This window comes from Lissotriton vulgaris, chromosome 2_2 (assembly GCF_964263255.1).
Source record: "Lissotriton vulgaris chromosome 2_2, aLisVul1.2, whole genome shotgun sequence".
Taxonomy (NCBI): Eukaryota; Metazoa; Chordata; class Amphibia; order Caudata; family Salamandridae; genus Lissotriton; species Lissotriton vulgaris.
The window spans coordinates 74687549-74700387 of NC_141688.1; the positions used below are offsets into that span (position 1 = coordinate 74687549).

The 12839-nt window shown below is 46.1% G+C and overlaps 1 protein-coding gene across 5 annotated transcripts in view; it reads left to right on the top strand.

Annotated features, from left to right (window-relative positions):
- SIN3A (SIN3 transcription regulator family member A) overlaps window positions 1-12839 on the top strand; it is an 802206-nt gene that overhangs the window by 156435 nt on the left and 632932 nt on the right. For all 5 annotated transcript variants that reach the window (XM_086959309.1, XM_086959306.1, XM_086959307.1 and 2 more), the window contains one exon: window positions 2610-2823. In XM_086959309.1, the coding sequence (XP_086815435.1) occupies window positions 2641-2823 (183 nt within the window). In that variant the 5' untranslated portion in view covers window positions 2610-2640. The remainder of the gene's footprint in view (window positions 1-2609; window positions 2824-12839) is intronic.

Here is a 12839-nt window from a genome sequence, read left to right on the forward strand (position 1 = left end):
AGCTGATCACTTCCTATGCAGAGAAGAAAGTTTCCAGTGACCTCTGAGCTAGTTGGTAACACAACCCAATTAAGTTTAGCATAGTCAGTGGAGGCCTGGAATATAAGCAGTTCCACGTCGATACTACTGTTTATGTTATTCCAATGCGCAGGGCCTAGTGGGAAACTAGGAACTACACTACACGCAGACCTCACCAACGTTGTGCTTTGGTTTTCTGCTTCTTCCCGGTACACAGAGTGCCCCCTGCGAGGCGCCGAGACGCCCCACCCCCTCCCCCTGAGTGGAGGCAGAGACAGAGGCAACACCAGGGAGGAGCAGAATATCCGAAGGGAGAGAAATCCTTCGCATTCCAAAGCGCAAGACTTCACCCACAAGCCCCTGCTCAAAGCTCGCACCTGAGACCATCGTGGGCTGAGCAGAGCAGAACAGCGCCGTGAGAAGAGCATACCGGCAGTTATGTCCAGGATGTTACTGTTTATGTGCCCAACGTTATTTTTCCACGCGCTTAGAGGGATGTATATTTAGGGAGGGATGGAGGGCGCATGAGTATACGCTTGATTATTAGGTTGCATTTTTGTTCATCCGTGTTGTTTATCTTCCCATTGTTGTGGGGCAGTTTCTAACGTGCCATTATTTTCGCAAAAATGGATTTCCCCAGTGTTAAGTTCTCGGAACTCCGCCACTGAATTAGCCGTGCAGGCGGGAACTTTACTATAGCGTTATAAAATTGAATTTGCTATCCGGCTGGTGTTTGTGTACGTCTCCATCTCAGAGGGTGTTTTTTCTTGACGCTATCCGTGGCTTTATTGAAAATGGGGAGGGAGGGAGGGGGGAATGGACGCCGACATCCTTTAGAGGGTTTTGAACGGCATCCAGTAAGTTCTTGCACCGATTCCTCTGAGATTATGTGGTACTTAACTCCTGTTTCTTGTGTGTATGAGCGAGCACTTTCAGACTTATTTAACATGTTTCACCCCGTGGAGTTCTGTATCTCTGCCTATTGAACGAGGAAACTCCATTTCCCAGGTGTGTGTGCAAAGAGCTGCCGACCTCCCGTCTAGGGCTGTGAAATACCTGTCCCGTGGGGTGCCTTGATCGTCCTACCAACGCGAGAGGAGGCTGCCATGGCCTCGGCATCCCACGTGGGGGGCGGCCATGTCGCTTCTTGGCAGAGTGTGAGTGCAGAGTAGTGAATGCAGTGCAGAGTAGTGAATGCAGTGCAGAGTAGTGAGTGCAGTGCAGAGTAGTGAGTGCAGTGCAGAGTAGTGAGTGCAGTGGTGAGTAGTGAGTGCAGTGGTGAGTAGTGAGTGCAGTGGTGAGTAGTGAGTGCAGAGTGCAGAGTGCAGAGTGCAGCAGAGTGCTGCAGAGTGCAGTGTATTGGCAATGTAAATGACATTGCCATTGATTTAAAGAAAAAAAAAGAAATGTCATGAGCAATGCTAATAGCTCTACCTTTAATGATGCCGAGACCATTGCATTGTAAATGCTTGTTTATTTAGTAAACTACCATGGAAGATGATGGGAGGTATTTTTAAAAATCTGTTTTTCCCAAAATAGGGCTGCTAGTAAAGCTGCATTAGAACACTGTAAATAAGATAATACGATCTTGCAGTAGCCTCCTGGGACACGCATGTCTACCTGCATCAAAGTTCCAACTATTGGCTGGGGGGGCGGGGGGTGGGGCAGGGGATGCGTTGTGGGGAGGGGCTTGCGGACATTTGGTTAGTGTCAATATTTCAGAGCTGCAAGAATTTCCAGCTCCCTCGAACCCAATGGTTTGCCGAAAAGAGGAACGTAATCATCTTTGTAAATTAATGAAGATTTGATGTGTGCCATGAAGGAAAGTTGAGTTTGTTCAAGATGTTACAAGCTAGACTGAGACTTCAGGTACCCATGTGCCCATGCAGCTGAGCGATGAACGTTGAATAGTAGAATGCCCAGCAGGTCAGAAGTATTTGGCAGTTTGGAACTTCATTTGTGGTCAAACCAGTAACTGACTGTTAACTACCTTTTTAGGGTCCTTCATATCATAGCAACAATGACTGTAGGGAACCATGAAAGAAGGAGCCACCTCATTGCATAAAAAATTTGGCTCCAACGCAATTCAGAATGCCCAAACACTAAAGAAACTTGCCACGGAGAACCGCACAGACAAACGTCATCCATCTTGGGTAGAAAATGACGCCAGCTCCTTTGACACCCATCTTCAGTCTAACAAATGTTTTAAGACCATTCACATTACAGATGTGTGTTGTGCTAGTCTTCTATTTATTGATCGGTATGCATAGAGTGTTTCTACAGAATTATGTTTTTGCCCTTCTGACTAGAGGCCTGTTAGGATTCCCTTAAGTAGTTTGAGACGAACCAAAACAGGTTGGCTTCCAAAGTAGGTTGCATGTCCTCAAACTGCAGTGCGCTCAAGTTGTTGGCTTAAAACTCGCCCAGGTTTTAAATTTTTCCTCGTACATAAAGAATTTTTGTATCAGTCTGTAAAAAGTTAAAATGTTAATGTTATTTTCTGATGTGCATGGGCTGCTGCATTGATTGCATGAAGTCTCAAGTCTGGTCTGCTCATCACACCCGACCATTCTGTCTCATCGTTTCTTTAGGTTTCTGCACTTTCCCGACTATGCGTTTAAAATGAAGCGGCGACTGGATGAACCGGAGTCCCCTGTGTACCCGCCTCCTCAGCGCCGAATTGCCAGCAGCACGGACGCCTACCAGCACCGCGTGCTGGCTCCAGCGCCACCCGTCTATGAGGCAGTCTCCGAGGCCATGCAGCCTGCACCGAGTATTCAGTACTCTGTCACTTCCAGCTACCAGGTATGCTGTCTAACATTTAAAGCTCTCACAAGTTGATTACTAGAATTGGAAGCTTTAAATGCTATGTAGGCTGCTGTCATCCATCTAGACTGTTAGTTCTCGTCAAGATTCCAGCTTCTCTTTGTTGACTTGATGCAGTGTTGTAAACAGATAGTTTTTGTTGCAAAAATGTATGATCTTGCTCACTGCTGTCCTCTAGTCATGTACAGGAAAGTAATCAGTGCCGTGAAATATTATCTAGAAGTCTGTATAACAACCTAATCAAAGATGCTTGCTTAAAATTAGGCGCTATTCCAGCCTTCTCAACCAGCTAATGCATGATGATAGATTTGGGAGAAATTTAGACCGTAGTGGAGGATTTCCTCCTTCATTCTTTAAATTGAACACTTTTCATTTACCGACTCTGCAACCTAACTTCACATATTTTTAGTTTTAGTTCATAGCTTGTAAAATGTAAAGACTCTCTAGCTTCATGGAAGCTGCAACCAGCTAGTTTTGATCACCCTTCTAGTGGCTGGTGTGATATATATTTTAGCATGCTCCCATTTATGTATTTACCAGCAGTCTATAAATTAACATGCAGTACATTTATTCCAATTTAGAAACAGTTTCGTAAGCTAAAAAAATGTAAGGAGGCAAATAAGTTATTCTTTACGACAGCTCCCTCGACCCTCCTCCCTCCCCCTGAAGAAGTTAAATATGAAGTCAAATAGTTGGTCAGCTGTGTATTCCTCTGTTTCTTAATGCATATAATTGTATGTGCTTGATTTTGTTTTACGTTCGTGACACTCTGAGTCATCTAAATGAGGCTCTTATGTTCTTAAATCTAGGTTGAGTATTAGGCCTATCCACCTTACATGTATTTTTACTTTTTACCTCTGCCATCGCAGTTACAAAGTTAGAACACTAGATAAATCTGTGAAGGTGTTTGGGAGCTGCCATGCTTTAATAAAGTCCGATTTAAAATGGGAATGCAGTCAGGCCGACGTTGTTAAGATTTCTTTTTTTAGTTTCATTTAACAATAAGTTTGTCTGGTATCAATGTGAGCAAATGTGCCTATATTTAGACCAGCCGGGTGTAGTTTTCTCTTTCAGTATTTTATTTGGAATGCCATATTTTTGTGAACATAGGTTTCTTATGCTGTAATTCTTCCAATCTGTTTTCTTGTAAAAGCCAGCCGTCGTGGTAATCTACCACAATATGATGGAATGTGAAACTAGTCCTAAAATCTGTTTATACAAAAAAGCAATGTGGAGTATTTTGAATGATTATCTTTTTATTTGAAGGTCAGTGAACCTACTTTGCATAACTACCTGCGCTCCTGGTTTTCTTATTGAACTGGGAAACAAGGGAACCCTATTCACTTTGAGCCTGGGTGTAACGATTAGAAAGGAAAACAACGGCTCCTGTGGAATCATACAGAAAGACTGGTAGTATAAATAACAATGGCGATGTGGGGGTGTGCTGGGTGCCAAACAAAGAGACTCTCGGTACACGTTTTGGGTACGATATTTCATTACCATCTTTATATAGAAATTTTAGAAAAAACTCTTTTTTTCAATATACATACGGACTTTTCACATGCATAAATAAACAAGTGTTATTTGTGTCCCAGTGAATTTAGACCATAGAACCTACGCTACTATTAGTGACATAACTGTGGTATGTACAGACAGTGGTTTCTATTTTATATTTGTATCATCAAAGAAAAGGCGACCATGAAATGTATATACAATTAGGTGAACAATAATTTAAACAAGTTGGAAACTGTTGTAATGTGGTCTGCCTCTTTAAATTGTCAGCGACGTTTCGACCCTTAAAGGAGGTAGGGTCTCCTCAGGACTGAACAATGTGGGGACACCTGAAGAGGGCCATCCCTGCACCTGAAAGAAGAGGTGGTACTGGAATGTTTAAGTGAAACAAAAGACTCACGTGGGTCCTGGCCGGGAGCCCACGTGAGGGTGAATATGCAGGTGCGAATTCCGGTACAGCAGGCCCAAGGGCTCTGTGTTAGCAATATTACGATGAGACGGGAGATGCGAGGGACGGCTGGCGCACGATGCCGCTCCAAACGCGTGGGAACGAAGAAGGGATTAACCCCTTCGGTGCTCATGACAAGCTCAGCTCGTCATGGGGCACAGTTCTCGTGTGCTCATGAGCTGAGCTCGTTATGACCACACCCGTTTCTATTGTAGTCCAGCACAGGGGAAGAATATCTCGAGCAGCCAAGGTGTTAAATAGGTGCGTTGGTCACCGTAGGATACCGTATTTCTTGTGGTTAGCTTGCGCTTCAATCAGCGATGGAGCCCGACTGGCTCTCTATGCTACCCATCTGGTATGAGTCTGCTCCTGTGGTGTGATGGTTTTCTTATAGCAAGTGCCATCCGAACCCTGCTTTGCAGTCACAGTCTGACTCCAGATTGTGTTTACTTTTGGTTGATGTTATAATCTTCATGGACAGCCTTAACTCAATCTGGCTTGCTATAAAGGAAAACCAAACAGCAGCAACAGGATCTAATGCAGGATTTTACATTCTCAATCCGTTCCCCTATTTTGATAACCTGTGGCATGGATATTATAATGTCATGGCTCTCCTTAAACAGTTCTTTGAAATGCATTTATTTCACTATATAGTCGGGGCGTAGTCACTCTATTGGCCACCTGAGTTGCAATAATAAAGACCTCACTTATTTGTGCTCTAAATTCAATGTCATAGCTTTATATTGTTTTAGATCCTCCCACTTAAAGTGTGAATGTTTTCTTCTGGACACGTCATTTTTACCTACTGACTCATACCTGTACCAACCAACAGTACATCCTTTCAGGCATACCATGTGGCTGTGCTTTTGAGTACGCCGTAATTAAACCATTCATGAACAATCCGGGTATTACATGCGTTCATAACACAGCCTTGTTTCACTCACCTTCAGTTAGTCAGGTATGCCAGGTGGTCGTCCACTTCAGTTGGGTCAGTGAGGTGCATTGAGTGGACCTCCACTTCCAGTAGCTGTGCTTCAGTCCCTTTCACTCATTATCCCTACCTACCCTTAAACCTGAATGTTATCAGCCAAAATTTGATCCCTCCCCATATCATATCAGTTTTTGTTTACCTTGGCTTTGTCATTGTGACCATTCTATCACCAGGACTCTTTGATACCTCAACCTAGGCTGGCAGCTGACCTTGCACCTGCAGTGGATTTGCTAGTAAATTTGCACCACGCTTTGCTGGCTTTTTCTGTGCCAGCTAGGCTGTTTCTGTTGTCAGCAAGGCCTTTTACTCAGTTTCCCAGTCAACTTACAACCCTTTGTGATTAGAATGACATATGTACTAGACTCTGAGATGAATTCTATGTGGGCCATATTTGGAAGGGGCCTGTGCATTTCAATTTTAGCTTTCGTTACCCTTTCTCTTGTTGTTAAGCGTGATACCATATAACTTTCTCCTGGACTCTGTTTGGCCTCGGCTAATATTGCCTGTATTGACTGTAAGAAGATAAGATATTCGGATGGAATTAAGGCCGAACCAAATAAATTTTTTTCTGCAAGTTAAATTTCTATGATCAAGTAATCTCACTCAGTGAAATTCAAGACTCATTTATTCCTCCTTCGTGCAGGTCTCAATTTTGATGAAACAACAATTTTACAAACAATTTCGCTGTTGAAAAAACCCAAAAAAGCAACCAAGATCAAAACGCCAGAGTTGTTAGTTATTAATAGCACACGCTATCAAAATCCTTGCAAAATATTAGTTTATTATTACGAACTAAGAAACAAGCTTGTTCATATGGCGAATGTAGAGTGTGATGCAATATATGTCCCACCTCCCATTTTTTTTTCTCATATTATCCTTTGACAACTCCTTTCTTGAGATGGTCGTTGCTTCCCTTAAGTATGTTGTGAAACCTCACCTGAGAACACCTACCTGTGTCAGTGTTCTAGCTAGGACCCTCTTTAACTAGTAAATAGTCAATGGAGACCCATCCTTGTGCATAGCAAGTATCTATTCCTCTTCCGTTATGCCTCCAAATAGAAAGAAAAGTGTCACAAGGCAGAAATGGTCACGCTGCCTTTCAGGAACCCAGTGTTCCGACGGGTAACAAAGTTTTAAATATTCCCTCCACTTTTCTTGGGTTAAGGGGCCTGCTGAAAATTGGGGAATTGGTGCTGATCCTTCCTTCGCGGGAAAATCTAGTCGTCACGTCTTCAGCCTGGTAAAAAGGAAGGAAGTGGTCTTCCTTTGGGGATGCCCCTCTAGAATCCGGTCCTGTTTATCTCACGTGTGCAAAGGTTCAGAGCATTTCTGATTGACTTATACCAGGGTGACTGACTGATCACATCTTTTCCTATGTAGCATTGATCAAGACTGCAAGCAATGAACATTTTTATTTCAATACAAAAATACTTCTGTAAGTGCATGACCATTGATATGTACGGTAAACTAGTGGTAAAGCAAAAAAATGCTGTATGTGGTTAGGAAGGGGCAATTTATTTGGGTGTATGAAGTTTATATAATCGTACCTTCTCCCATAAAATTGAGGGCAGCACATAGGGGGAGTAAATGAGATGGAGCAATAAAAGTCAAGTCAAGTCAAATGATTTATATAGCGCGCTACATACCCAGAGGGTCTCAAGGCGCTTGAAGAAAGGAGGGGAATTACTTGTCGAATAACCAAGTTTTAAGTTGTTTTCTGAATGCTAGGTGGTTCTGAGTGAGGCGAAGGTGAGTGGGAAGTGAGTTCCAGGTTTTAGCTGCAAGGTAGGAGAAGGATCTACCTCCCATGATAGTTTTGTTGATGCGAGGTACAGTGGCAAGGGCTTGGTTGGAGGATCGTAGCTGGCGGGAGGGGGTGTAGAAGGAAAGACGCGAGTTGAGGCATTCGGGTCCAAGTTCGTAAAGTGCTTTGTGCGTGTGGGTTAGGAGGCGGAAAGTAATCCTCTTATTGACGGGGAGCCAGTGGAGGTTTTTGAGGTGACCAGAGATGTGGTCTTTACGCGGGATGTCTAGTATGAGTCTGGCTGAAGCGTTCTGGATCCGTTGGAGTTTTTTCTGGAGTTTTGCGGTGGTACCGGCGTATAGGGTGTTTCCGTAGTCCAGGCGACCCGTGACCAGTGCGTGGGTGACCGTTTTCCTAGTTTCGGTGGGGATCCTGCGAAATGTTTTTTTGAGCATGCGAAGAATGTTGAAGCAAGATGATGAGACGGCGTTGACTTGTCTGTTCATAGAGAGTGAGGAGTCCAGGATGACGCCCAGGTTACGTGCGTGGTCCGTCGGGGTGGATGCTTTTCCCAGGGCCTCAGGCCACCAATAGTCATCCCAGGCGGAGTGGGAGGTACCCAGGATAAGGACTTCTGTTTTGTCTGAGTTCAGTTTCAGACGGCTGTGCTTCATCCACTCGGCTACTTCTTTCATTCCTTCATGTAGGTTGGTTTTGGCAGTATTGGGGTCTATGGTGAGTGAAAGGATCAGTTGAGTGTCGTCAGCGTAGGAGATGATGTTGAGGTTGTGTTGGCGTGCGATGTCCGCGAGGGGGCTCATGTATACGTTGAAGAGGGAGAGATGAGATCATTGTAGAATGAGGTGAAGGAGGAGGTCGGAAAAGAGGATTTTTACAGAGAGAAGCTTGGTATCAGTAAAGTACCACAAAGCAAACTCTGTTAAGGGGGATCCGGCAGGCTTTGAGTGGGAATGTAATTCCAGATTATCTGTGTTAGGCATTTGAGTTTCATTTCGGGATATTCATTTTTTTGTGTTTGTGTTAATTTTTTTTTTTTTTAAAAACTTTTTAATTGAAGAAATTGCAGCACAACAATACAGCCAAATAGAAAAGTTCCATGCAAGGGCCCAATACAGAGTAGCAAGGCGTAATTCATTAAAGGTACATCTTATTCAGTCATCAGCAGTGCGTTGCCCTTGGCATAGCATGACAACCATCATCAGGACAGCGGATACACAGGTACATTTTCTCCCATGAGAGCAGACAAGAAAAAAGAACGCCCCAAGAGGCTGGCAGGCTGGGGAGGAAACCTGGGGTAATACTGGGAAGAGGTCCGTCACCGACCAGCACCGGCGACTGCCGCCGACCAGCACCGGTGACCGCCGCCGACCAAGGGCCGGCGGGGAGCGTGGGAGTGGCAGCTGCAGGAATGGGTGGGAAATGGGGCGGCTGGACTCCCCACGGCTCTCTAAGGGACAGGGTGAAAGCGAGCCGGAGTGCAACATCGTTATCATGGAGGCAACCCAGCCCCCAATCCGGCAAGAAGGCACCAGCAAGGAAACCCACGTACAGCAGGGGCATCGGGAATGCAGAGAGGGAAGCTACACACTGCCTAGCTAGACGGCCGCCGTGGATGCGGGGCTGGCAGGGAGCCCGGGGGAGGCAGGCTCGCGAGAGGAGGAACGGGAAAGGAGGTAGGTGAACAATGGACCCCAAATATCAACCGGGCGAGATCTAGCTGGCAACAGGTCCCAAAATTCTGATAGCAGCGTTTGACAACGGGAAGCATCCTCAAGCCAGGCCGACAACATGGGGGCAGGCCGGCGGCCCCAACACACATAGCCACCCTACGCCGGGCCAGCACCAGGAGCATTGAAATCAGCCGGCGCGACGAATCCGGACAGGGTTTAACAAATCCGAGAAGACCGAGAAGGGGGTCCGGAGTGATAGCGGTGCCAGCGATTTCGGAGATCGCGGAGCAGACTTCAAGCCAAAACACCTGCACCCGAGGACAAAGCCAGGCCAAATTAGCGAAATCCACGGAAGGAGCGGAGCATCGCACACAGGAGTCCCCCGGAATAAGTCCTAGGCGGTGAAGCTGCCATGCGGTATGATAGAACCTGTGCAGAAACTTGAAATGGATCAATCTGAGCCGATAGTTTATGGAAAGTTTTGTGGTTTGGTTACAACAGTAGAGCCAATCGGCGTCCTAAATGACCACACCCAGGTCCGTGCTCCATGCCTCGCACGCCCGCGTCGAGGAGATAGGAGAGGACAACAAGGCAGAGGCATACAGTCTGGTGATAAGTTTACGTGAGGATGCGGAGGTATATAACCAATCCAGGGCCGGGAAAGTAGGCGGGGGTTGCCGAAAGGTCAGGTGCAATTTCCGGCATGTGGCACGCAGCTTGTAGTACAAAAGTGTGTCCATCTATTATGGCGACTCAGGAAGTGAATAAAAGGAATCGTCGGGATAAAGATCAGCTACGTTCTTGAGGCCACGCAACGCCGCGTGCCGAGACATACAGGATGACTAAAGTGGGGGAAAATCCGGGTGATTAGTAATGGGCATAGCATCAGCAGATAGAAGTGAAAGCCCAGCCAGTCGGCGCAAAAAGGACCACACCCAGCGCAGTGTCTCAACCGTGTTCCCCTCCGACCAAGGGCAGATCGCAGGAGCGAATAATGCAGTAGCGAGAGGCCAGGGGGCGGCAACAGCCAACTCGACCGTGACGAGAGGCTGGTAGGGGGTGGGATGCAGCCAGTAGTGTAGGAAACAAGCCTGAGCCCAAAGGGCGTAGAGACGGAAATCAGGTGCACCCAGCCCACCGGCTGACATCGGTAGGGTCAGTATTTCATAAGCGACCCTGGGCTGTCGCCCCGCCCAGATCAAGGACGCCACAAGCAAACGCAATCTGCGAAAAAAATAAGCGGTCAAGGGGATGGGTATGTTAGAGAAAAGATAAAGAAATTTGGGGAGGACCTCGGGGTCAAAGATGGCGGACTGACACCGCCAGGTCAGAGAATGGTTGCTGAAAGGTCCGGTCACGCTTACTGCGGCTCTACTTCCTTTAACTGGCCAGCATTCAAATTAAAATTAAATAACTACAAGATCTTCTATTAAGGATACTTTTTGCCCGCGGCGTTGGACTAGCAGTCGACTAGGAGCCGACTGAGAAACGAACGAGTACCTGCAGCTTGAGTGGTCAGGCAGCAGCGGTATATCTGTTTCACGGCATCGGAGAAGGGCGGAACGGAGCTGGAGCTGGATGTTGCGGCTGCGGTTGATTGAGAACCGGGTGAGAGGGCTGCTCCGGTCCATCCGGCTTCCGCGTTTTACTCCTGCAGCTTCGAGGGGTTGGACGGCGTTCGGCTGGCTCGGCCTCCCGGCTCACTGGGGCACGGGTCTATCATCGACGGCAGAGCTTTGTGTGATGGCGCCAAAACCTCAAGCAAGGAGCACTCGTACGACGAAGCAGATGGACACTGTTTCGGTATCTGCGGTAGCGCCCGTAGGAGTCACCATGGAGGGGCCAGAGGCGCAAAATTTAGACACTGGAAAGAAAAATACGGGAAAGCAGGAGAAAACTGGATCAGGACCAAACGCTAGTAAGCCACTTCTTCGTTGGCCACTTTTTTGCTAAGCCTGATTCAGCACCTGATAGCAATGCATTAAAACTAACTGTTGCTGATTCCCTAATACTATCAGATACCTCCGGCTCCTCTAGGTCAGTGGATATTGTTGCTAATTCAATTAAGGGGGAGAATAATGTTGCAACTACTGCCTCAAAATTTGCTGCATCTAAAATTGCTGTTAGCACTTCTAATGATGTAGCGGGATTAAATAAAATACTACTGCTAAAAGACTGTGCTCCTAGTATGCAACCAGCGGCAAATGCTAATACCACGCCATCTAGTTCAGCATCAGTATTAGTAACAGAGATACCGGAAGATTCTTATGAGAAATTACTGATGGGAGGAGAAGACATAATAAAGGAAGCTGAGAAGTCATTGGGGGCAGGAGAGGGGATAACCAAGAAAGCAGAGGGGACAGTGGAGGACCGAGGGAGCAGAACATGTGGATGGGACAGAAACGGACGAGGAATATAGCGACTTCCCTGACCCAGGCAATAGCACAGCCTCGTGCTCAGCCAAAGATAAATCTAATAGTATAAAAAAAGGAAGAGGCAAGGTCAAGAACAAGGTGTAGAAGATTATAAATAAACTAAAGCCTACTACTGCAAAAGCGATAGCGGAGAATAGCCCCATAAAGAAATGGGTAAAGGCTAAAGGTGGTGGTAAATCTATGGCACTAAGACTTTCAGGAAACAGCCCTACCGAGGCAGGCGCTACACTAGGGGAAATAAACTGTCCTAATAATGCGACAAACATAATTGCCCCGGTTGATTTAGCAAGGGGAATGGTAGAAAAACTTAACCTGTCTCCAAATGGACACACTACCCCTGTAATGGACTCAGCGGATGGTTTGGATACGGCTGTCGTCTTAGTGGAAACTTCTTCTTCCCCCCTCCCTGCCTCCCTGGTAGTAACAACGGGAGTAGCTCCCATACCAACTTCAGCATCTGTACTGCCCGTGACAGCTCCAATCTCTATAATAACAAAAGAACCTGGTTCTACTTTAACAGGGGCAGATAACATCGGCGATATTATTTTTGAATACCTCTCAGAATAATACACCCATTGATTGGAATCTTCAAGGGGAGGTATCATCGTCATTTCAGATGATTTTGCAGTTGCTCAACGAATAAAACATGAAGCTCAATCTCATCAACAGATCCGGGAGGATAGCAGCAAAACTCAATCCTCGCTGCAGGAGATGGCTTGCAAATTAGGGGCTATCTCTCAGGAGGTGGAAGAGCTACAACAGAGAGTTGTTTTAACCGAGGAGAAATCAACTCACTCTGAAATAGTAGTGAACAAACATGAGGCCCAGATTTGTCAAATGCAAGTAAAACTTGAAGATTTGGAAAATAGTCAACATAGACAGAATCTTCGAGTATTTGGAATTGTGGAAGGGGCCGAAGGAGCTGATCCCAGAGCATATATTGTACATTTATTCCAGAAAGCATTTCCGGAGTTATCGGACTGGGATTGGAACTCACAGATACAAAGAGCCCATCGGCTTCCTCTGATCCAAAGAAACAAGGGAAGTCAGTCCCTTACCCAATTTTGATTTATGTCGGTAATTTTTTACTTCGCCAGGCAATTTCATTAAAGGCGAGGCCAAATACGCCAGTTACTACTGACTCGGCTACCTTTTTTGTTAGATCAGATCTAAG